Genomic DNA, 23963 nt, shown 5'->3' on the forward strand with positions numbered 1-23963 from the left:
AGAGTTGTGGAAAATAATTTCTAAGGGAGGTCACCTCCGGTGCAATGATCTTTTAAAAATTGATTGAGTTTGTGGATTGTATACAACCTTGGTTTATAAAAACACTGACTGCTAAATCAAATGTTGACATAAGTAGATCTTGTCATAGAGGAATACAAACTGTTTCTCTCTGAAAATTTTCAGTAAATCAAAAATATACAAAATGGAAGCCTCAGATAGGAAATTCACCAAGTTAAAAAGACACAGTCCTTCAGAGAAGTTGTTCATTCAACCCCCTCCCCCAGGTCAATTCCTCGGTCCCTCTGAAAGAAAGATGACCCTTATTGCAAAAGAGTAGAGAGAAGTATAAGGAAATTATCAAAAATCAATGTTTAAAGAAAAAAAACAGGGAGACTGCTGTTGAGATACCCTCAAGCCATGAGTGCAAAATTTCTCTTCTGAGGAAAGATTTACCAGTCCAGGGACAAGGGTTGAGAGCAGACCAGCCAACTGGAACTACAGCGGTCATGAAATGATACCACATCTTCACAAGGAAGGAATGAGCTTTCTCATGATCCTTCTTTGCTCCACTAAAACACAAAGGGTCCTAGGTCACATTTTTTAGATAGTAAGTCTGTTTATATAATTGGGTAAATTAAATTTATGATTGACCCCAACGGAACGGTTTCTCTAAAACCTTGAGAATCTTCTTATCCCCAAAATAAAAGAATTTTGAACTTTAATTTACAACATCAGATCAAATCCAGTCTCTGCTCCGCACCCTCCCTTAGTACCTTGTTCCCCATTTATATAATAGGTAGAACAACACTAGCCAACACATCTCACTGTAAGGTTGCCGTAAGGGCCGAATAAGAAGCTCATTCGTATAAAAATGCTTTTTAAGCTGGGTGAATTAATCACTAATGAAAAGTGTTGCTTTTTTTTTTTTAAAGATTTTATTTATTTATTTGACAGATCACAAGTAGGCAGAGAGGCAGGCAGAGAGAAAGGAAGGGAAGCAGGCTCCCCGCTGAGCAGAGAGCCCGATGTGGGGCTCGATCCCAGGACCCTGGGATCATGACCTGAGCCGAAGGCAGCGGCTTTAACCCACTGAGCCACCCAGGCGCCCCAAAAGTGTTGCTTTTATACATTGGACAGCTCCCTTTCTTCACCTTAACTCAAGATGTTTCCTAAGACCCCTTTATTCTCACTCAGACTAATTAAGTCTGTCAGTCCCTGCCCACCCTTGCCTTGCCCAGCTACAGATGCTGCCCAAGATCTCTCTCTTCACCAGCAACATGGCTTTGGAATTAGGGCACCTGCTCTGAATCCCGAAATTGTCATAAGCAGGGTGTGACCCCAGCCAAGTCTCCACCTGTCCTCTACCAATGGCTCTCCTAAACCCCTAAAATGCATACTCTACTCTGGCTTCCTGGTTTCCTGGAATGTGATTCATCCTTTAGATCTCAGTTTGGGTACTGGTTACAGTGTCACTTTTCCAAGAGTCCTCCCGAATGCATGCATGTGTGCATGCACACCACACACCCCAACACTCCCAATGTGACAGCATTCCTGCATTCTTCCATACCTCTCTGCATTCCACCCTACCACAGCACTTGGTACAGTTCAGTGTCATAGTTCCCTTCATAAGTCTTTCTTCCCCTCACTAGACTGTGAGCCCCTTGAAAGCAGGGCCTGGGTTTATTTTTTCAGGCACTTCACTTGACACAGTGCTTGGTAAGAGCAGGCATTCAGCAAATGTTTTAAAACTGGCAAAGAGGAGCAGGGGAAGGGAGGATAGTGGATTGACTAGTGCCCCCCCACTCCAGATTCATGTCTATCTGGAAAGCCAGAATGAGACTATTAGTTTTCAGGGACCATCATAACATATTACCACAAACTCATTGGTTTAAAAGAACAGACATTTATTCACTCATAGTTCTATAGCCCAGAAATCCAAAATCCAGGTGTTGGCAGGCCATATTACCTACAGATTCTTGAGAAGAATTCTTTCTTGTCTCTTCCTAGATTCTAGAGGTTCCCAACAATCCTTCCTGTTCCTTGGTTTATAGCTGCATTATCCCACCCTCTCCTACTTCACATACCTTCTTCTCTCAGGGTACCTACCATCCCCTTCTAATAAAAATACCAGTCATTGGATTTAGGGCCCACATTAGTCTAGCATGACCTCAGTTAACTTAGCTAATTATACCTGCAAAGGCTCTATTTCCAAATGAAGTCACATCCTGTGTTTCCAGCAGACATGAATTTTGGGAGAACTTGATTCAGTACAGTGACCTCTTTAGAAATAGAGTCTTTGCAGATGTAATTAGTTAGGGATCAGGTGAGATCCTACTAGATTCAGGTGTGCCCTAAATCCAGTGACTGGTGACCTTATAAGAAGTGGGAATGACACAGAGTAAAGACTGAGACAGGCATTGGAGCCCTGCAGCCCCAAACCAAGGGATGTATGGAGCTGCCAGAAGATGGAAGAGTCAACGAGAGATTCTTCCCTAGAGCCACCAGACGGAGCGTGGCCCACCCACACCTTGATTCTGGACTTCCAGACAACAGAACTATGAGAGTATGTTCCTATTTTAAACCACTCAGTTTGTGGTAATTTTCTGGAGCAGCCTAGAAACAAACGGGGAAGGGGAGTGATGAAGAGTTGTTGAAAGTGAATGATTACAACACTTTTATGAGCTTCCATTTTCCAGGGAAAAAGAAACTAGGGAGAAATGCATCTGTTTCAAGACAAATTTCAAATCTATACCATTTAATGTCAACACTGGTTAAATCAAATGAATAGGAGTCAGAACTGTTAAAATTTTCTTGACTCTGTACCTTAAACAGGTATGTGGGAAAAAATTCCTAGATAGATTGGGATTAAGCTACTAGATATTTATTTATTTGATTGTTTTAAATTTATTCATACATATGTTTATTTCATAGAATTTTTTTAAAAAGAGAGATCTTTAAATTATTTACCTGCAAATCCCTGCTAAAGAAATAACCTGTTCTTGATAAACCAAGGATTCTCGAGGAGATTAAGAAAAGTAAACAGAGGGGCACCTGGGTGGCTCAGTGGGTTAAAGCCTCTGCCTTCGGCTCAGGTCATGATCTCAGGGTCCTGAGATCGAGCCCTGCATCGGGCTCTCTGCTCAGCGGGGAGCCTGCTTCCTCCTCTCTCTCTCTGCCTGCCTCTCTGCCTACTTGTGATCTCTCTCTCTGTCAAAAAAAATAAATAAAATCTTAAAAAAAAAAAAAAGAAAGAAAAAGAAAAGTAAACAGAGAGATGCAAATGGGATGTGCAATTTTAAAGCATTCATTCCCAGGGGCATTTAGGAACCAGAACAGGGTGGGCCCATCCAGCTGAGCTCATTTTATCTCTGCCCCTGTTCCTTTTCTGGAGCCCTGGAAGATATTACAGAGCTCTGGGACTTTTTTAATTGCCTAAAGAGAAAACCACACTCGGGCCTGAAGAGAAAACAATCGGCTCCAGCTCTGATCCCTAAGAAGGCCTTTGTTCTCTCTCTGCAAATACCCAGATGAAATGAAGGGACAGGGTCTTGGATAATAAAATATCCCCTTCCATAATAAAACTAACTTATCGAAGCATCATCACAATTTTTTTTTCTAGTGAAACTTACTATAGCTTCATTAGCATACAAAGTAGACTTAAAAGAGATCATTTCTGGTAACTTCAGTAATAAAATCCTTTTAAATGAAAAGGCCATCTTTTGCTGAATTCTTCTCTGTGGTAAACAGTTTCATAATGAACCTTCGGTATCACGCTGGCATGAGCCCAGGATGTTCTGTATCTGTGTTGGTTATCTCCTAGCTTGGATCCATTCTACACCCTTCTCAGGGTGCCTTTGGGGGATGACTCACCTGGAGTCACTGTAGCTCTCCGCTTGCCCACTGAGCTTCTGTTGGAGGCACCAGCAGAAGATCAGAGAGTGGAAAAAGAAGGAAGTTGGGGTGGATGGGATACTTAGGACATGACATCCTGAGATCACTATTGTTCTGACAGCACCAGGTGAGGCAGCTCCTTTCATAATTTTCTGAGCTATCTCCAGCCCTCAGTCCCTTCACCCCTCCCCTGCCCCATCAGACCCAGGCAGGGACAGTCTCCCACTATTGCCAGTCCCTGGGTGTCTCATTACTCTTCTTGGTTCTATTAACTGTGCCCATTTGTCTGTAAAGAGTACCTTTATTAAGTGCCCCTGAGTTAAACCCTTGGGTCTGCCATTGGTTTCCAGCCAGAGCCATGACTGGTAACAATGCCAACATCTGTAAGTTAATTTAAAATATGCTCATGTAATCCATAAAAGCAATCGCAGCAACTCCTACCAGGACTTTGCCTTACCTGCCTTTTCTCCATTCCACCTTCATCTGTGGAACTTCTGCCCATCCTTCAAGAATCATCTTTAACATATATTCTAACTTCGTACAGTTTCTCCCATATTTGGGCCTCTTCATATATATATATACACATGAAGTTTAAAGTTTTGGGGCTTTACTTAGGGTATTTTTCTCATTCTGCTTTATTTTCATTTGTGTTCAGGGCATATCCTCCTTCTCTGGCTAGTAACTCTTTAAGATCAGTGACAGAATGGTACTAATCTGTATGTCTCCTCCCAACCCAGTAGCTAGTTCACCGTCATACACGTATTTGCTAAACATGTGCTGCGGCTATAAACCCTAGGCAGGCAGGTATTTCCAATTATTTCCCTACCATAAAACCAAGAACATTTTCACAAACATGCATATCGGGTTTTTATTTATTTATGTATAATACATATTTACATACACATCCTACACTGACATTTTCCTGATAAACCAACTTACCCTTTTCTATTTTGATAGATATGTGAATATAGACACAGACACAGATGTAGGTATAGGTATAGAGATAAAACAAGTCTTCACCTTTGGTCCATTGGTTTTCCAAACACTTCACGCGTTCTTATACTCCACTGTCCCTGCTAATCTGGAGAACATTTACTTTCTCCTTTGTCGCCTTTTCCCTTTAATGACACCACTCATTACAGTCCTTGTTGGCCCCTGAATGGTGAACTGTCCTTTGCTCTCCCCAACTATGATAATCCAGAGACCAGCTCCTTCAGCCTTCTTCTGGGCTCACACTCTCTCCTGCATGCTCCATCACTTTTTACTATACAATCATATTCAATTATCTATTCTGTCCTGAGTTTCAACTTCCTCAACTAGAAAAAAAAAAAAAATGGGAATAACTAAGTCATTTACAGAGTCGATTACATAGTAAAGACTTCCTGAGGACTGGGCACGGGGCCGGGTACAGGGAAGCTGGTGAATGTGAAGGAGGCCCTCCCACAAGGAGCTTGCAGTCTGGTGTGGGAGGCGCAGAGGAACAGAAAAGCAAATATGGTGCATGAAGCCTTCTCAGAAGAAGGGACCACTAAACCAAGCCCCTAATTCTAAATTGGAATTAGATAAGGAAACACCTTCGATAATCTGGTTGATTTTGAGAATTATGGGAATAGTATCCATCCAAGTTGCAACAGCAGAGAAATCCTTATACAAGTGAAATTAATATACATTTACTTGAATTCTACTAGGTTTAAAGAAAAAAGTATCTGCTTTCGTGAGTCTGACTACCGAACTTAATTCAGCTTCAAAATTAAATTAATTGCTCTGCTGGAGAGTCACTTAGAGAGGCAAAATGCAAGGAAAAAAATTAAATTAAAATCATACTTAAGGGGTACGTGGGTGGCTCAGTGGGTTAAAGCCTCTGCTTTCAGCTCAGGTCATGATCTCAGGGTCCTGGGATCGAGCCCCACATCGGGCTCTCTGCTCAGCGCGGAGCCTGCTTCCTCCTTTCTCTCTGCGTGCCTCTCTGCCTACTTGTGATTTCTGTCTGTCAAATAAATAAAATCTTTTTAAAAATAAATAAATAAAATCATACTTAAAAATTCAATACATCGAGGTGCTTCAGTGGCTCAATCAGTTAAGCGTCTAACTACTGGTTTCAGCTCAGGTCATGAAATCAGGGTCGTAGGACCGAGCCCTGCATCGGGCTCTGCATTCAGGATGGAGTCTGCTTGAGACTCTCTCTCCTTCCCCCTCTGCCTCTCCCTATACCTTCTTTCTTAAAAAAAAAAAAAATCAATACATCATTGAGATCTTACTATGATATTCATTTCATATTTGAACTGCTACTGTTTCCTCCTTCTACCAAGGAGCCTCTTGCATGTTTTTTACCAGCAACTCTGAGCTGCCTCCAGAAAGCGAGGGAAGCTCCCTCATTCATATATGAATAAATGTGTATTATAGAGTCAAAGTTTATTTGTGAGACATTTAATTGGAATGTGACATGCATTTCCCTACAGAGATGCTACCTAACAGTGCCTAGCTTCCCAGGCTAGCCCTCAAAAGTCTTACACTACAGGCTCTGGTCACCACATCAAACAACATCTCCACGGAGAGAATATGGGCAAGGATGAAATTCAGAGGCCTAGAGTGCTGATTCTGATTAAGTAAATGAGGTTAGGGCCTCTGAGGCAAAGGTTGGAAACATGTATGTGGGTACAGAGTTAAGTGAGGTCTCTGGGTCCCTTGTGCTGCACCAAGGAGAGAGCTAAGACTTTGAACTCTAACAGACCAGAGTCAGAATCTCAGATTCATCAGTTACTAACTTTGTGGCCATGGAGAAATTACGTTCTCTGTGTCTCCATGTCCTCACCTACAAAATGGCAATGGCTGTAAGGATTAATAAGACAGCATATACTGTGTACTTCCACAATGCCTGATACATAGTAGGCACTCAGTAAATACTGGCTCCCTTCCATTCCTCCCTCTGCTTTCTGAACCTGTTATCTGTCCTGGACAATAAAGAAATTGACTTCTACTGGAAGACTGAAAAAGAGAACTAAATGAAATGCATCTGTGTGTTTGTGTTTGTGTGTGTGTGTGTATTATGTGTATGTATTATGTATATATGTACCTGTGTGCATAAAATCAGTAAATACTAAGTACACGGTTCCAGTGAATAGTAAGAACTCAGTAAATACTGGCTTATTTTTCCACCAGCTCTAAGCAATCTCCTGAACAGCCTGCTTCCTTTTCCACTGACACAACCTGTGAATTCTTACTCACCATTCTGTCCCTGGGCCACTGGAGTGTGAATCACAGTACTTCTTCTAAAAGTCACAAAGCCATCGTCTTTGTGGCTGGTAATATATTATAGGGTTTCTAGTTGGTTCCAGACCTCTGGGTTAATCTGGAAAAGGCATAAGGAGACAAGTCTAGAGACATCGATTTCCATGAGTTCATCTGCATGGCCTGAAAAAGGCCCTGGGGTAGGGGGTGAAAGAAAGAAAGAGTGCCTGTCCCCCAGAGGGGTCCCACACACAAGGCCTGAGCCCAGTGCAAAGGAGGGCTGTGTTCACAGGCTGCAAGCGTATTTCACAAGGATACCCAGGGTGTGAATGTGGCTTCAGCTCAGTGACACCCAGGGAACCACAGTGCCCACTGGGATGATACCAGAGTTTGTACTTTTAGGAGAATCAGGAATCTACACCAGCTCATCACTGAAGTCCTTTTCCTAAAGGAAACACCATGGGGCCAGGATGACTGAAGCACTGGGGCCTAGCACCATCAAGCCACATGAACATCAGGGAAGGAAGGTTTCAGGGAGGAAAACCATGAGAGAATTATTTCGTCACATATGAGAAACCCCAGGAACTCCCAATCAAGTGGGGCGAGACTTCTCTGGGGGGGCAGGGAGGTGGTCCTGAGATGTAGTGGCAATCCACAGGCTGGGAGGGTCTGAGAACGGTGCAGAGGGAAGGGGACAGCCAAGTACAAAGCCCTGCAGCCTTCAGTCACATGTGTCTGCAGCAGTGCTCACAGTCACAGGGGGAAGGGGGGCATTTCACAGCTTAATAACAAACACATTATAGGTGTGTAAATAACAGCGTTTCTAAATATTATGGCACCAATATTAATAACTGCGACTCTTTTTTTAGGCAAAACTGCTAAAGCCTTATTGTTCGTCACCACTCAGAGATGGCAGATAATGATGGCTTGCTAGCGCTTGTCGGGATCTTGGGAGGAAGACACTGTATAAATATCAATTATAATCAGTTGAAGTTTTATTGTTTTCCATTCTCCAGTGGCATTTTATACGTAACACAATGAAGTTCTGATCACCAATCTTCACACCATACAATCAGTACCTACTTAATGTATTGTCCGTAATAGTTAAACTCTAATTGGTTTATGCCAGTTGCTCTGGGAACATCTCTTAGAGGAGCTTTTCTTATCCAATAATTATGCTTTTGTGTTTTCCAATACAAGCCAATATGTACTGGTTAATATTTAAGTGGCTTCATGCTGAGATAATAAAAAGTGTTTTGAATGTCTCAGCTATGTCTGAGACTGAGAATATCTGTGAGTTTACTGTTTGAACTCCAACATAATCATCCCTGACCACTCGGTATGAATGTTTAACCCAATAGATAATCTAACACTCGAGCTGGCTGATTTAAAGACATTTTGAGGTATGCAAAGGATCATAGTCTGAGCCAGCCCCAGGGGTAGAGAGCAAATAGTTCCAGAGGACCTGGCTTGGGGAAAAACAAGAAAGGGAGACACAGGCCCTCAGAGCATATATGTTCAGCTGTCCTAAGTGATCAATTAGAAATCAGGAGAATGGATAGATTTCCTCCACAAATCTTTGGGTATGGGAAATTAAAGGAAGAAATTTTATAGTGAGTAGCCTCATAAAATCTTACAAATCAGTAAGGAACATTAAAATAATAAATAATTGGAATGCTAATATATGCAAAGATGTAAGAGAGTAAAAAGTGAACAGAACAGAAAATTGGAAGGCCTAAGTGCTGATCCTAAAGCTTAAACTAACTTATGTATGACCTTAAAACTTACACTAACTTACCTTGCAACCTTGACAAGTCTTTTCATCTCTCTCAATCTCTTTCCCTATCAGTAAAAAGAAAATGATGGACAAACTTGATCTCTTAAAAACAAATAAAAACCTTTTTGTAACTGGCCAAATGCAGTAGTCCTGAGTTTTCCCTTGTTGGACAGTGTTTATGCTGAAAAGCATATGACCAATTTATCTGAATGTCTTCCCAACTCCCCAACGGAGAAGACAGAATAAATCATTAGCATCCCAAGGAAGAGAAACCAGGAAGTGGAAAGTCCGTGATGTCACTGAATCACTATTGCTATCTGATACTGAAGTCCCATTGACTAATTCCTTCAGTATCACGAACTGCGGCAAGTGCTCCAAATCGGAAGAAGACGGATATAAATGCAAACAACAGTCACTGTGTGTGGTTGAAGGGCCACAATTTTCTCGATGCTCTGCCTCTAATTTCATTTTATGGCCTTGAGCAAGCCCCCAAATTTCTGTATGCCTTAGTTTTCTGATCTGGATATGTGTTAATATTACCTAAACTGCCTTATTACAAAAAGAATGAATACTTTAGACACATTCATAATCAAAACATTTCAGAATAGAAAGTCCTAGTTTTTAGTGCTAATAATGTGCTTAATGGAACTAGCACTGAACTTGGAAAAAAAAAAACTAGTTTTGAGAGCAGATTTGCTATCAATGAGCTGGGTGACATTCTGACCTCTCAGTTCTCGCCTTTAATAAGGAAGGGCTAATGGTAAAATTTTCCCTGTCTACACCGAGATTACCAAATCCAACTAGGAGTATCCAATGTATGGTATCTTTGAACTACAAAAAGTGAGTTCTCGATAGCCTCATCACAATCAGAAGGAAACTAGGAACCATTTTCCCACTCTCCTTCAGCCATTAAATTTTAAATTTTAAAAAATCCCTAACAATTAGGGATCAGGAAACTTCAGGATCCTCAGATGGTGAAAGACCATCTACAAAACAAGTGAATTCAACCTAAGCTTTATTCAAACCCTGGAACAGTAACTGAAGATTGTTAGAAGCTTGCTTAGTTACTGTTCCTAACTGGCTTGGAAAACAATGGCAGCAGGTGCTAGCAAGTGCTTGTTTACCAAAGACTCCAAATTACCTCAGAATCCTTGGTCCCGTCAAAATGTAGCAGGAACCAACCAGTCTTGTGATTTCACCCCTGAAACAAAAACCCACATGGCAGGACTGACTGGACTATGATAGTACATCTAGAAATGCTTTCATAAACAGAATCATCCTGGAAAGAAGGCCAAATACCCAGATGATCTTTGCCCTTTTCATGGATACACTTGTTTCCAGATACTATTTTGGGTATTTTTTTCTTACTCAGAAAGGCAGCTCTTTCTTTCCCCTGAGAATCCCTTTTAGTTACAGGTAACTACAACTAGGGCCTCCTAGAATTATAGTGGGAGGGTAAAGGGAAGGAAGAGAGCCAGTGAGGCCCCCTCTGGTTGGAGGTCTATTTTGTAAATACTAAATGGAAAAGTCCATTTTTGCAATTTTTAAGGAGCCAAAATATATGCTTATACATCTACCTTCCAGTGACTCATTCTCTTCCACACCTTCAGTGCCCAGAAGTCCTGTTCTACAGTAGAGGATATTTCTCCAACATTTTTACATTTTTCAACTGTGCATCTAAATCCATGTAAGAGTAAGCCATTTTAAAATTATGTTGAAAATTATAACATAATTATATTACGTTCCTAATTATGAACTAAGGAGTTGTTTCAGAGTTTTTCATTTGTTTTTCATTCCCTCTAGGTTTTGGCATTGAAAACACTGACTGGCTCACCATTTTCTTACAAATAAGAATAGATTTTCTACCCAACTTTGTAACTTCATGGAGGGAGTTTTGCATCTATACACAGTGCTGCTTATAGCCGACAGACCAACTGGTCTCCTAGCAAAAGCATCAAATCTTAGGACCCAAACAAACAAAAAGCATCAGTACTGAACTATCCCCAGCATCTAGGCTGAGCCAATGTGTTTGTATTTGTTCCCAGTTTCTGGTTGGTCCATGTCTCCTACCCCGCCTCCTCCGCCATGTACTTGAGGTTCCTGCTGCCTATTCAAAAGGTGAAAGAACCATTGGTAATGGGGATCGATGCCAGAAAACATGGGTTCAGTGGGCAGCCGGCATTACCCCAAGAAGGACATCTGTTCAGCAGGAAGCTCCCACTCTGTGCCAGCCCTCAGAACCATCTGCCTCCTTATGCTTCAGGACACACACACACACACACACACTCCTCCATGCACTGACTGGGTATGAAACCCAAGCTGGAGAGTGAAGCTGGCAACATGAAATGTCTACCTCACAGCAGAGGCTGAAGCAGCATTCACTGAAGAACCATCGTGATTACTATATGGGTTTGCCCCTGTATGGGAGAAAGCGTTTCCCACCCTGTTCCTGCCCTGCTCCAGCCCCAGCCCTCACGTTAGAATAGTAATTTATAGCCTGAAACACTTACTACAGATCATCCAAAATGGTACCCAAAACTAAATTTCAAGGTCACAGACCTAGAGTAAAGTCTTCATACAGTCAGAAAATTCCTTTTTAAAAACAGCTTTCACATGGGGGAGTTAAGGAGTAAGAAGGACAATGTCCTTTGGATAGATGATCTTTCATCACACTGTGCAGTTGTTGTTGTTTTTTTTTTAAAGATTTTATTTTTCATTTAACAGAGATCACAAGTAAGCAGAGAGAGAGAGAGGAGGAAGCAGGCTCCCCGCTGAGCAGAGAGCCCGATGCGGGGCTCGATCCCAGGACCCCAGGATCATGACCTGAGCCGAAGGCAGAGGCCTCAACCCACTGAGCCACCCAGGCGCCCCTGTGCAGTTGGTTCTGATCAGATCCTAAAAGAAGAGTCAGTGAGACAAATATCAGGACAGACCCATGCGGGTCATAGACGGGAGGCTCAAAGGGCATGCCCTCTTAATGTTTGTGTGCACGTGCCCTGGCATACACTTCTATACACACGTGTGTGGAAGGACAAGACACAAATTGTATTGCTTAAATGGATCCAGTATCTCCTTATTGTTGAACATTGTTAAGCTAAGGTCCAAGGTGAGTAAAACGGTTTAACTGTTTGAAAAATGTTATGATAATTTAACTTTGAGAAGTAATTTGGAAGTTTATAAGGCAGTTAAGAGAATAGAGAGCAGTAAAATTCTAGATAGAAAGGGGAGATAAAAGTACCAGAAATCAGAGATGGGGACTATTACAACTGAGCACTCAATTTGGCTCTCCAGTCAAGCAGAAAGATAATCATGAGAAGTAAAATAACTCTCACAATGTAATAAAAGGGAGCATTACCAGCTTACAGAAAGATAGGTCTTCCTGGCGCTGAATTTAGGAGTAATTCATTGCATGAAACTATAAAGATGGATGGAGAGATTGACAAATATTAATAAAACATAATATAACAGTGCTACATGAAGCAAGTCAGCACAGAAGTTTTGAGTGTGGATTTCTCAACAGACAAATCTGAGTTCAAATTAGTAATTAGGACATTGGTCAATCTACTTAAGCACACGAAGCTTCTGATTCCTCACTCTAAAATGGAGGTGCTGGTACCTACTTCATAAGGTTGTCATGAGGATCAAATGAGATAACACAGGTAAAGGATCCCGTACAATACCTGACCAGTAGGTACAAAAGAAATGTTGGTTCCATCTCCCTTTCCTCATCCCCACTCACAGTGGTTGGCTTCAGGTCTCCACGTGGATGGGACAAAAGTTAGAAACCTAATGCCCTTGAGGGCATTCTACTGAGAGCGTAGAGAAGATTCTACAATGGTCCAAATAAATTGCTGGCCAGATGCAACAATAAGACTGGGAGAAGCTGAAGGAATGGTGGCTGGCTTCTTAGATTCACAATGGTCTCACCAACGGTCTGGGAGTTGCTACAGGACTCACTGCAAAGTGGTGGGATTCACATCTTTTTGACGGTCTCACCCAGATAGTGAGCCATCCCACCTCCATACGGAGGGCTGGCTATAGGCATGATTATAGACAAAGCCAGTTCTTCGTCTCAGAGAAAACATACATCATAAACCTGTCAGATGCTTAGAAAAGAATGAGTTGGGATTCCAGAATCTGTATCATAGAACTCTAGAACAATAATTTAAATTTGAAATATATAAGAATAAATATCACCTACTTAAACAAATAAAGAAAATACTTTTGTATGGCTGCTAAAATATATTTTAATAGCACTATCACCAGATGGAAAAGTGTATGTGTACATATTAGATGGATCACTAAATACTCAGCAATCCTTTCCCATGTGTCTGACTCTGTGCTAGGCTAAGGTAATACACTGGATTATCATCAATTATCTTTGTACACATCTAGGTACAGATGTGAGTTTATACTAGTGATCCACAAAAGAACTGTTAAACTAAATTAAAGAATGCTATAGGGGTGCCGTGGTGGCTCTGTTGGTTAAGCATCTGCCTTTGGCTCAGGGCATGATCCCAGGGTCGTGGGATCAAACCCGGTGTCAGGCTCCCTGCTCAGCAGTGAGTCTGTTTCTCCTTCACCCTCTGCCCCTCTGCCTGTTTGTGCCCGCTTGCTCTCTATCAAATAAATAAATAAAATCTTTATAAAAACAACAAAAAAAGGGGTGCCTGGGTGGCTCAGTAGGTTAAAGCCTCTGCCTTCAGCTCAGGTCATGGTCCCAGGGTCCTGGGGTCTAGCCCTGCATCGGGCTCTCTGCTCAGCAGGGAGCCTGCTTTCCCCCTCTCTCTGCCCGCCTCTCTGCCTGCTTGTGATCTCTGTCAAATAAATAAATAACAAATAGCATGGAGGACAAGGGGAGTTAGAGAGGAGAAGGGAGTTGGGGGAAATTGGAAGGGGAGGTGAACCATGAGAGACTATGGACTCTGAAAAACAATCTGAGGGTTTTGAAGGGGCGGGGGTTGGGAGATTGGGGGAACCAAGTGGTGGGTATTAGAGAGGGCACGGATTGCATGGAGCACTGGGTGTGGTGCAAAAACAATGAATACTGTTATGCTGAAAATTAAAAAAAATTAAATTTAAATAAATAAATAAACAAAATCTTTTTTAAAAAATAAAAAATAAAAACAACAAAAGAATGCTACAGGATCATGTATACAGTTCACAATACAATTAAAAAGACTAAAGCAGAAAATGACTATTTGTAATAAAAATATGGTAATTTAGTCACCATACACATTGCTTTGTGCATAATTAACAATTTGGCTAACATATGCAGATTGTAATACTAGAAGTTCTTTTAGCGAAAAGGAGGATTATCCAAAATTCATTTCCACAGCCAAATTCCAGCCCCTGGCAAATTTTCTAATATCTGCACATTTTCTCAAATGATGAAAGCAGGTCAACAGCACTAAGCCAAAGCAACAGTTTAATTTTAGCAACTCTCTGTGCAAACCTACTGCAACCAAGAAGGTCACAGCCAAGGTTACTATGCCACCTCCTAATGGCTGTGCTGTCAGAACACCATGAATCATTTGCAAGTACTGAAACACGAAGGAAATGTTGGGGTTCAGTAACAGAAGAACCAATACACTTGGAGGATTTTCAGAAACTCTTCCCTACCCAAAAACTTTCTTACTCCCTAGAGACATGACCATTCATTCACTCAATATTTATGGTTGCTCACTGTGTGCCCAGTACTGTGCCAGGGGACAGTTATATCAGACACCGGCATGGCTAGAACTGACATGCATTCTCAGACCTAAGCATAAACTTCAAGGGCATAGTCCTAAGGAAATAAAGGGCTCAGAATCAAAATGCAGGCACATTAATATGCAAATACGCCCTTCAATAAGACCACATCATCTGTTCAACATGCACATGGTTAAATGAGCCAGGATAACTGACACACCCTACTACAGCCCAATCCAAACCCGCATACATGGTCCACACAGCCCAGCACGGGTTCGGCCAGGGGATCTGCGCCAACCAGACTCAGCAGAGCACAGCAGAGCCTGGGAGAAGCACCAGGAATCCCTGCAGTTTCATAGCTCTTGGACCCCCGCAGCCACTTCCCACACAACTCATGATAAGCCCATGTGACACCGATGCATTATTCTATCTGTTGATGACATGCCAGGTCAAGAACATGGAGGGAATGGCCCTCCTACATGAACATAAAAACACTTTCAAACAAGAACTCAGATGAACTCTGGGTGGCATGTCCACATTAAGTCATCACAGGTTTTTATACCTTTCCGTATATAGTTTCAGTATTATATATGGTGAGACATGCATCTAAGTTTAGGTGACGTAAGGAACCCACACACATAGAGCAGCCAAGAGACAGACTGATCGTGCCACAATTCCTTACTGAGTGCCTGCCATCTGCCAGGAGCAATGCCAAGCGTGGCTACTGTTGGGAGAAGAAAGAGACCCCCAGTAGTGGTGGGTAGATCAGGCACAAGGGCTTCTACTCTCAGAGGTGTCTGTACAGAGCAGCAAGTTGGAAGGGAAAGAACATGAGAATTGCATGGAAAACCCAGTTCTCCCTCCTATCTGTGACAATGGAGACAACCACACCTACTCAAGGTCATTGCAAAAACCAAATAATAGCAACTACGGGTATTACATCAAACCGTTGAATCAGACTGCCATAATTTGAAACTGGGCTTCATCACTCATCAAAGGTATGACCTTTCTGTGCCTCCGGCTTCCTCATCTATAAAAGAGGGATATAGTCTCTTCCAGGGTTGTGATAAGGATTCAAAGAGTAAATTCATGTAAAGGATTTAGAATGCTGTCTGGAATGTAATGAGAATTCACAACAAGTTAGCTCTTATCCTGCTAAACTCCCAGTACTGTAAGAAGGAGCTGCAAGGGTGTTGGGGAAGATTTTGAAGTTAAACCAGGATTTTACCCGTTAAGTTTGGTGGGAGTATGGGTGGAAAGGGAAGGGGTGGAAATTAGAAAAAAGAAAAACAAAAAGCAAAAAACACAGAGCAGAAAAGTGGTGTGGGAAGGCAGGGGCCCAAGAAGACAACCCTTGTACTCCTAGGTCTCTGTCATTCGCTGCTTCTGTCCCACTCTGTCCCTAGCCAATCCTAACCAGCATGGGACCCTCCCACCAGCCTCAGATACCAGCCAGTTGGATGGGAATCAGTGTTTTCATTATAGAGCAGGGGTCCAAGATGTGCCCTGGACACACACATGCCCAGTAAACCCTCTCTGTGCTCACCTGCACACCCAGAAAGCCACATTGCACCCTCCATTGGATCATCAAGCTGCCCCAGAATCCAAAGTCCTTTACTAAAGCCCCTTAGCTCGAGCTCCAATATGCTGTCCAGTTCTTATGGTTATAGTCACTTTTTAATATTTTTACTTTTACAGAACACCTTCACATAATATGATTTTTTAACCTGCTGATTCTCTGAGAAAGAGTACTAATCACTATCAAAAATAATGAGGTAGATGCTGGTCTTTTTTGTATAAAATTATATGTAATATGATTACACCTGTGCAAAAGAATGGATATAAGTATATTGCCCATATGTGAATAAGAATTCTTGAAGGCTACAAAAAAATGTTTATAGTGAGTTTTCTTTGGAGAGTAGGACCGAGAGATCTACAGTGAAAAGGAGACTAATTTTTCAATAAATGTAGTTTTTGTACATCTTAATTTTATACCACGCATATGTACTACTTTAACTTTTTTTTTTTAAAGATTGTATTTATTTGACAGAGAGACTGCAAGAGAGGGAACACAAGCAGGGAGAATGGGAGAGGGAGAAGCAGGCTCCTTGCTGAGCAGGGAGCCCAATGTGGGCTCAATCCCAGGACCCTGGGACCATGACCTGAGCTGAAGGTAGATGCTTAATGCCTGAGCCACCCAGGTACTCCTACTTTAAATGTTTTTTAATGAGTTTAAAAAATGAATAAGAAATCCCATCTCAGAAGTTCATTCTAATGTTTAAATAAAAGTATGTTTTCCAGGTACACAGTAAGTTGTTGGTAAGTAATAGCTGCCTATGACTACTACTATCATCATGTGTAATAATAAAACTTGTAGGGATGCGTGGGAGGCTCAGTCAGTTAAGTGATCGACTCTCGGCTTCCACTCAGGTCAGGATCTCAGGGTCGCGAGACTGAGCCCCACGTGGGACTCCATACTCAGTGTACAGTCTGCTTGAGATTCTCTCTCTCCCTCGGCCCCTCTGCCTGCTCACTCTTTCTCTCTCTCTCTCTCTCAATAAATAAATAAAATCTTTTTTTAAAATAACCTATTGTATAATTAGTGACTGATAATTATTATATAATTGTTTGTATAGTAACTCTGTATGTAGTAGTAACTGTTCTCAACCTTATCCATGTACATCAGATCTCCCCAGTGGGGCTGTGAGCTCCATGAGAATAGCTCCTGTCTGGACTGGCCTTGGCTTACGGCACCTCCTGGAGAGATCATCATCAACTGAACCAATACACACAGGAATAACTGCCCTGCCCAACACCCCCATGGGTGAGGGAGCAAACACATCCTTATCTCCACATTGCAGATGTGGAAACTAAGGTCCAGTGAGGTCATGTTGAGAAGCCAAAAGTCAAAAAGTTGGGGGAGGAGCTCAAAATCCAGGTCCCCAAGGCTCCCAGGTAGAACCTTCCATCAGCTGTGGTGGGCACATTAAAACATAGTAGATTGAGCTCAATGCCAGCACTGAGACTGATGCTGAAAACCCAGTGAGAACCAGAGTGGGGACTACTAAGTGAGCTGTCCAAATCAGACCAACAAACATCATTTCATTACGCACAAATGTAGTAAGATTTTTTCCCCTGAGACAGGTTATAATAGCCAGAGTTCTCCAGTGAAACTGAACAAATGGGAGATTACACACATATAATACATATATACACATACATATATATAAAAGGAGATTTATTACAAGGAATTGGCTCATGTAATCATGGAGAATTTGCTGCCTGCAAGCTGGAGACCCAGGAAAGCCATCGGTGTCATTTAGTTCCAGTCTGTAAGCCTGAGAACCAGTCCAAAAGCAGGAGAAAACGAGATGACGTATTCCAGCTCAATCAGTGAGGCAGGATAAAGAGAGGCAATTCTTCCTCCTTCCACCCTTTGTAAAATTCAGACCCTCAACCTGTTGGATGAGGCCCACCCAACTGGGGAGTGCAATCTACTTGACTGAGTCCACCAATTCAAACGCTCATCTCATTCAGAAACATCCTCACAGACACACCCATGGCCAGCAAAGTTAACACATAAAATTAATCCTCATACCAGTAAAGTGACCTTAGGGGCACACACATGTGCATGGATTCCATAGAAGAGCAGAATAACCTACAGGGGAAGAAAACCACCCCCTATGATCCATAGGGAGCACTTCTGGAAGCATCCAGGCAACCAACATGAAAGCATGAGCCCCATGGGGCTGAGGAGCCACTGCTCACAGTCACCTTGGTAAGTACTGGTTCTGCAACATGACCTGAGACAAAGCCGATCCTCTGTGAGCCTCAGCTTCCTCATTTGCAAAATGAGGATGATCTAGGTACCTATCACATAAGGTCCACTACAGGATTACATGAGATAAAGGTAATAAGTAAATAGAAAACTGCCTGACATAAAAAGTACTCAATGAACATTGGTTGTGTTTACTGTTTCTATTATTATTAGAGATAAAAAGTCATAGCCAGAGCATAAACACCACACACACATTCCACCCCAAGAATTACTTGCCACATCCTATGGTATTTTGCACAGACTATATCATACCACTTATCACAGATACTCAAACGAGTTATGTGGAGATCTGCCTCCTTTCTAGACTGAATGTTTTCTGAAAGCAAAACAGTTGTACCTTATTCAATTTTTCATCTTCACTGCTTAACACCTGGATGGTGCTCATACATGTTTGTTAAAAATGTCAAAGTGGAATGAAAAATTCTGAATCATTTAGACTCACAGACTGATAACTACAAGCAATATTTTTAAAAATTGAAATTCAGTTTCTTTTCATTTTGTGGATGTCTTTTTAGGTAGTTCGCCATAAAAGCAATATCTATAAATAAAACTAACTTGTACTCTGAGTCCCACCAGTGTGCTAAGCCATCAGCTCTCTAGCTCCTCTTGATGTTCATTCAACTTCATTTCTGCAAAGTTTAAGCCCACGCATTTGACCAAATGAATACAATTCATCAAAAAAGCCTGGGCTGCCACAGACCTACACAGAGACCCAATCAACAGGTTGTCTGCAGTGGGGACAGGTAGATCCCCTGTAACAAGGGCAATCTCTCAAATCAGTCCTTGTTCTCCCAGCTCGGTGAGAGTGGGGAGGCATGGGTGGAGGTACTGGCAAAGGAAACTCTAACTATTTTCCAGGCACTCTGGCAAAATTCTGCAAGTTGGTATCTCTGTCAAGCAGGCTGTAAGATGGAGCTCCAAGAAGGCACCAATAGTAAACCTTATTCCATTTCTATACAGTTTGTCTTCAGATATAATTGTATGGTTCAAGACAAGCACTCCATACTACAATGCTTATTGTCTAACTGTAAGCCCCATCTATCATGGAAGCCAGATGCACTCCTTGCCTAAAGCCAGTCATATGTCTTTGGGATAAAGCACAAACACTGGGAGTTTAATGACTTCGTCACGCTACATGGCCCATCCATTACAACAACACAGCTATGGCTGGATTCAGCCACTGTAGTTACTTAAGCCAACCTCATGTTTACAAAAAACAGTCTGTTCCTAGGGAAGCAGAAGACTGGTTCTTGGAGCCATTCATTCATTCCCTAGTAACTGTTTGTTGAGTACCTACTTTGTGTCACATGCTGTCCCAGGTACTGTGGCTATCCAAAAAAAAAAGAAAAGAAAAGAAAAAAGAATGTTTTGCTTTTATGGAGTTTAATGTTAATGAGAAAAGACTAACAAAAAAAATAAACAAAAGGTCATTTCAGGTAATGATATATTGTTTAAAAGAATCAGGAAGGCCTTTCTGATGAGGTGAAATATGGATGAGAAGGGGCTTCATGCAAGGATTGTCTTTTGCACAGAATTTAATGCGGCTGTTCTGTTCACACCTCTGCAGGGCTCTATGGGAGAACCACATGCTCAGTTTTCCAGAAAGTCACAGCTAAGATGCATCGTGAAAACTTGAAACCAACTCCATGCACCAAAATCTCTCGATTTCCTGGATCCCTAGAGAGTTCTTTTCAGAGAGACCCTTGAGTATGGTCTAGACACTTGGAGGGAGCCTCTGTTGTTTAAATGGCTTCCAAGACACCCAAAAACAAAGAGAACTCATATAACAGAATAGATTAATTCGAATTGTCATTATCTCATTAAGGATAATATACTTTCTCTAAACTTTACCAGAGGAGAAGTGAGTTAGAAAGGCCCACAGTTGGAGGGAATATTTACTGTAAATCAGTCACCTGGTGTCCACCCCCCCTTTCTTCTGGCAGTCATACACTCCTCGCATCCCCACTTGCAGGCCTCCTGCTTTGAGAGAACTGGACTGCCAGCTCCAGGAAAGAATATCTTACTCAGACCTGGCCAGAGTGCACACTGACCCACTCCTTCTCCACAGGATCTGCTACAGAATGGACATGTGCCCAAACTTCTCCAGTCTAAGTAGGCCCTGGGATTTGTAGAAGAGTGAGTAGAGATAATGTTTCAGTCTGCGGGACTGAACCTGCAGGTACATGAGGCCTACCGGCAACAGCTAAACCTGGCAGAGAATAGAGCCTATGTGGAGAAGGAATGTGGGAAAAGAGAGTGAGACAGTGGGCCTAGGTGCCTTCATCTGAACACCTGGATCAACCACACCTAAAGCCAACATACTCTCTCTCAAATTCACTGGTTAATAAATTATCTCTTTTTTTCTTATATTAGCTTAGATGGGTTTTCTATCACATGCCACAGAAAAAGTCCAAACATACACCACAGGTAAATTCTCCTTAATACCAAATTATTGGGAACCAAACACACTTCCCAATATATCCAAAGAGCCATTTGTAAGAAATTCTAGGTTGGTATAAGAGAAAAATTTCCAATAATCAATAATTCTTTAGTCAGCACATACTGTATTTTCATATTGGCACCAGCTTCTATAGAGGATGAAAATATGTAAAACATTGCTTCCCTGGCCTCAAAGTGCATATCCTACAAGTTGTCACTGTTACTAATGCTTTACTAATCCACAGAGCTTTCTAGGATATAGTGCATTTTTGAAACTTGAACTTCAAGTGCAAAGAATCAGACTAGATTCATCCAAATCCTGAGTTTATAAACTCTCATCATTGCCCCCCATACATAGCCTTTTTTATCAAGTGCCCACTAACCCTTACTCACACCATTTCATTGCATCCTCACAACAGAACAAGGAAGCTGAGATTCTGGTAAATCCCGCAAACCTCACAATTAGTGAGCTCCCTCTCCTCCTCATTGGCCTGTTCATAAAATATAAAAGAAGGAGTTCCTCCAATCCCACCAGCAAGGAGCTTCTCCATACTGGCTGGCATGTTTGAAAGGTCTAGTTCAGAACAGACACTTCGCACTCTGGCATAAAGCCAGAAGTTAGGGGATTGCTTCTAGTCCACAGCTGATTTCTCATCTTTGAATGCACTCATTTTAAAGACGTTTTGCCCAAATTCAGTTGGTGCTCACAGATACACTGAAATAGTCAAGCCAGACTTAAATCAGATTTTTCGAGGATAACTCTTTTTCAAAAGTCACTTCTTCAAAATGTCATTACTCCCTTCTTTAGTGGCATTTTCTTTCTGCAGATCAATGATAAGTCTATTGCCCCTTTTTTGGCACTGATTCTAACGGAAGCAAATCAGGTAAGAAAAGGCACAGGGGTTTCATTTACTTAATCTAGAAACAAAATCACCCAAAAAAAGAATTTAAAAACTTTTACAGGTAATTGATTTCTACTTCTTTGCCTGAAAATGACTTCCTTCTTATTCTTCTGGCACATTAAATTGGTGAAGCAGTTTCACTTTTGGGTACAATGCCTTCAGAAGAACTAACATTTTCTACATTGATTAATTTAGAAAAACTATTTTATTCACACTTAAGTACAAAATGTTTTCCCATGTAGGGGACATAAAACATGTCCTGGGTCCCAGATCCTTTAGACACCACTGCTGGATGGGTGTCCTGGATCACAAGCCTCGTGTTCAAAGAGGGCTTCCCTGTTAGGCCCATCACCTACAGCTAGTGCTAACCCTATAAAACAGATTGATGCCATTTCCCATACGAGGATAAGAGCTCCATATTGGAGTGTTCTCTTTCTGCTCATGGACAGAAAAACATGATACAATTCCATAAACGGGTAAGTTGGGTATGAAAGAGAAACATGGTTGGCACTGGCAATAAAGTACACACATATGGCCAACAGACATGAGAGAGAGGAAGATGTGGTGGCCCTTGGGGTCACCCAGTGCAGTCAGAAAAAGGGGCCAGCGTGATACGAAGTCAGCTTGGGCAAGCGTCAATCCCAGCTCTGCCACCCTCCTGCTTCGTAGCCATATGGCAGGACAAGAATAGGAATGAGTCCAGTGTCTGGCACATTCAGTGGTGGTGGTCTCCCTTTCTCTCCTCCCCACTCACTTTCTATGATAATCCTTGGTGTAATCAAAGCCTCGTGTCTTCCAAGGTTTGCCTTATTTTTATAATATTCAAGTGCATGCATCATGACTAAAACAGTGAGTCCAGAATCTGGAATCCCATGAGCAACCCTATTTTTCCATTAAGTTTGCCTAATTAAGCCTATTAGGATCCAGAGAGGTTTTAAAAATAGAACTTACCTGTGTCAGAGTTAATTGCCTACTGCTGTCTGTTCAATACTTCTGTCTATACATAGGCCTTGTGTCCTAAGAAACAAACTTTACCTTCACATATGCCCCATTAACTCTTTTCCTCCAAAGAGCCACCTCAGCACACGTACCATACTGGCCTCCTAATTGTACTTTGTTTCCAACATAAGCCTCAGCCCACTTGCTTTTAGAATACTGTAAACCAGGTAAGTTGTATCACTAATTCTCGTGGCTGGGATCAGGAGCATGGGGAAAAGAGGTCACTGAAAGGAACTGTAAAATGACTGTAATGATTATTTTTCATATATCATGATGGTTTATCCTAAGATAAATAATCAAAATAGTCATACAAATAACGATCAGCTACTTTGGGTCTTTGCCTTTCCTGTCCTCACTATTTTTGCTTGCACACCAACACCGCTATCCCCAGTCTCAACTGGCCTTATTTTTCTCCATAGCACTGCCAGTTCCATATATTTAACTTATGTACTTTATTTTATGCCTCACTCTACTAGAATGAAGCTTGAAGAAATTGTCACTTTGTTTTTACTTCAATACCCTCAATACCTATAACACTACCTCATGCAAAGCAGGAATTCAAAAATATTTGTTGAATATGTAATATTCAGTCCAGATATAATATTTCTTTGAGACTCCCTGTATATAAAGAATTTCATGAAAAGTAAAAATTAATATAATATGACAATACTAAATAATGAGTTTCAGAGAAATTTCCAAGGTAAATGACAGAAACTTGTTCTTTAAAAATTGAATCTTCTGATAGCAATTCAAGTGTAGCTTTTAGCATTTTGTCTCAGAATCCCTTCAATAAATACTCAGCAAAAAATAGCTCCTTTCCAGACATTTGCCACAACCCTAGGGATACTTACGCCTGGTCCACATATGTTCAACCCATCAGACATAAAAAGGGGCAGCTATGGGTAGTTTAGTACCATTTGGATCAATGGCCTAGGCTCTTACCCCATTGGCTTAGCTGCCAACAAGCTGCTGTTTTACTTCATGGTTGTAGATTCCTGCAAGTTGGATGATAAATGGCCTCTTCACAGAGACACAGTACAGGCAAGGCTATGAGAAAAAATGTGGGGAATGACGCTTCTAATCAAACTGGAATAGCAGTGATCAGATTTACCCTCTGGCAAGAAACTATCTAAAAACAGGCAAATCTGTAACTGAGTGGTTTTCAAGACACTAGACATCAAGGCAACAAAGAACAGGC

General features: G+C 41.6%; 1 protein-coding gene across 8 annotated transcripts in view; it reads right to left on the reverse strand.

Annotated features, from left to right (window-relative positions):
- PDE1C (phosphodiesterase 1C) overlaps window positions 1-23963 on the reverse strand; it is a 518030-nt gene that overhangs the window by 229080 nt on the left and 264987 nt on the right. The window contains exon 3 of one of the 8 annotated variants that reach the window (XM_047694811.1): window positions 15270-15384. The exons of the other annotated variants lie outside the window; for them this stretch is intronic. Within the exon in view, the coding sequence (XP_047550767.1) occupies window positions 15270-15283 (14 nt within the window). The 5' untranslated portion in view covers window positions 15284-15384. The remainder of the gene's footprint in view (window positions 1-15269; window positions 15385-23963) is intronic. 8 annotated transcript variants of the gene reach the window in all.

This window comes from Lutra lutra, chromosome 11, assembly GCF_902655055.1.
Source record: "Lutra lutra chromosome 11, mLutLut1.2, whole genome shotgun sequence".
Lineage (NCBI taxonomy): Eukaryota > Metazoa > Chordata > Mammalia > Carnivora > Mustelidae > Lutra > Lutra lutra.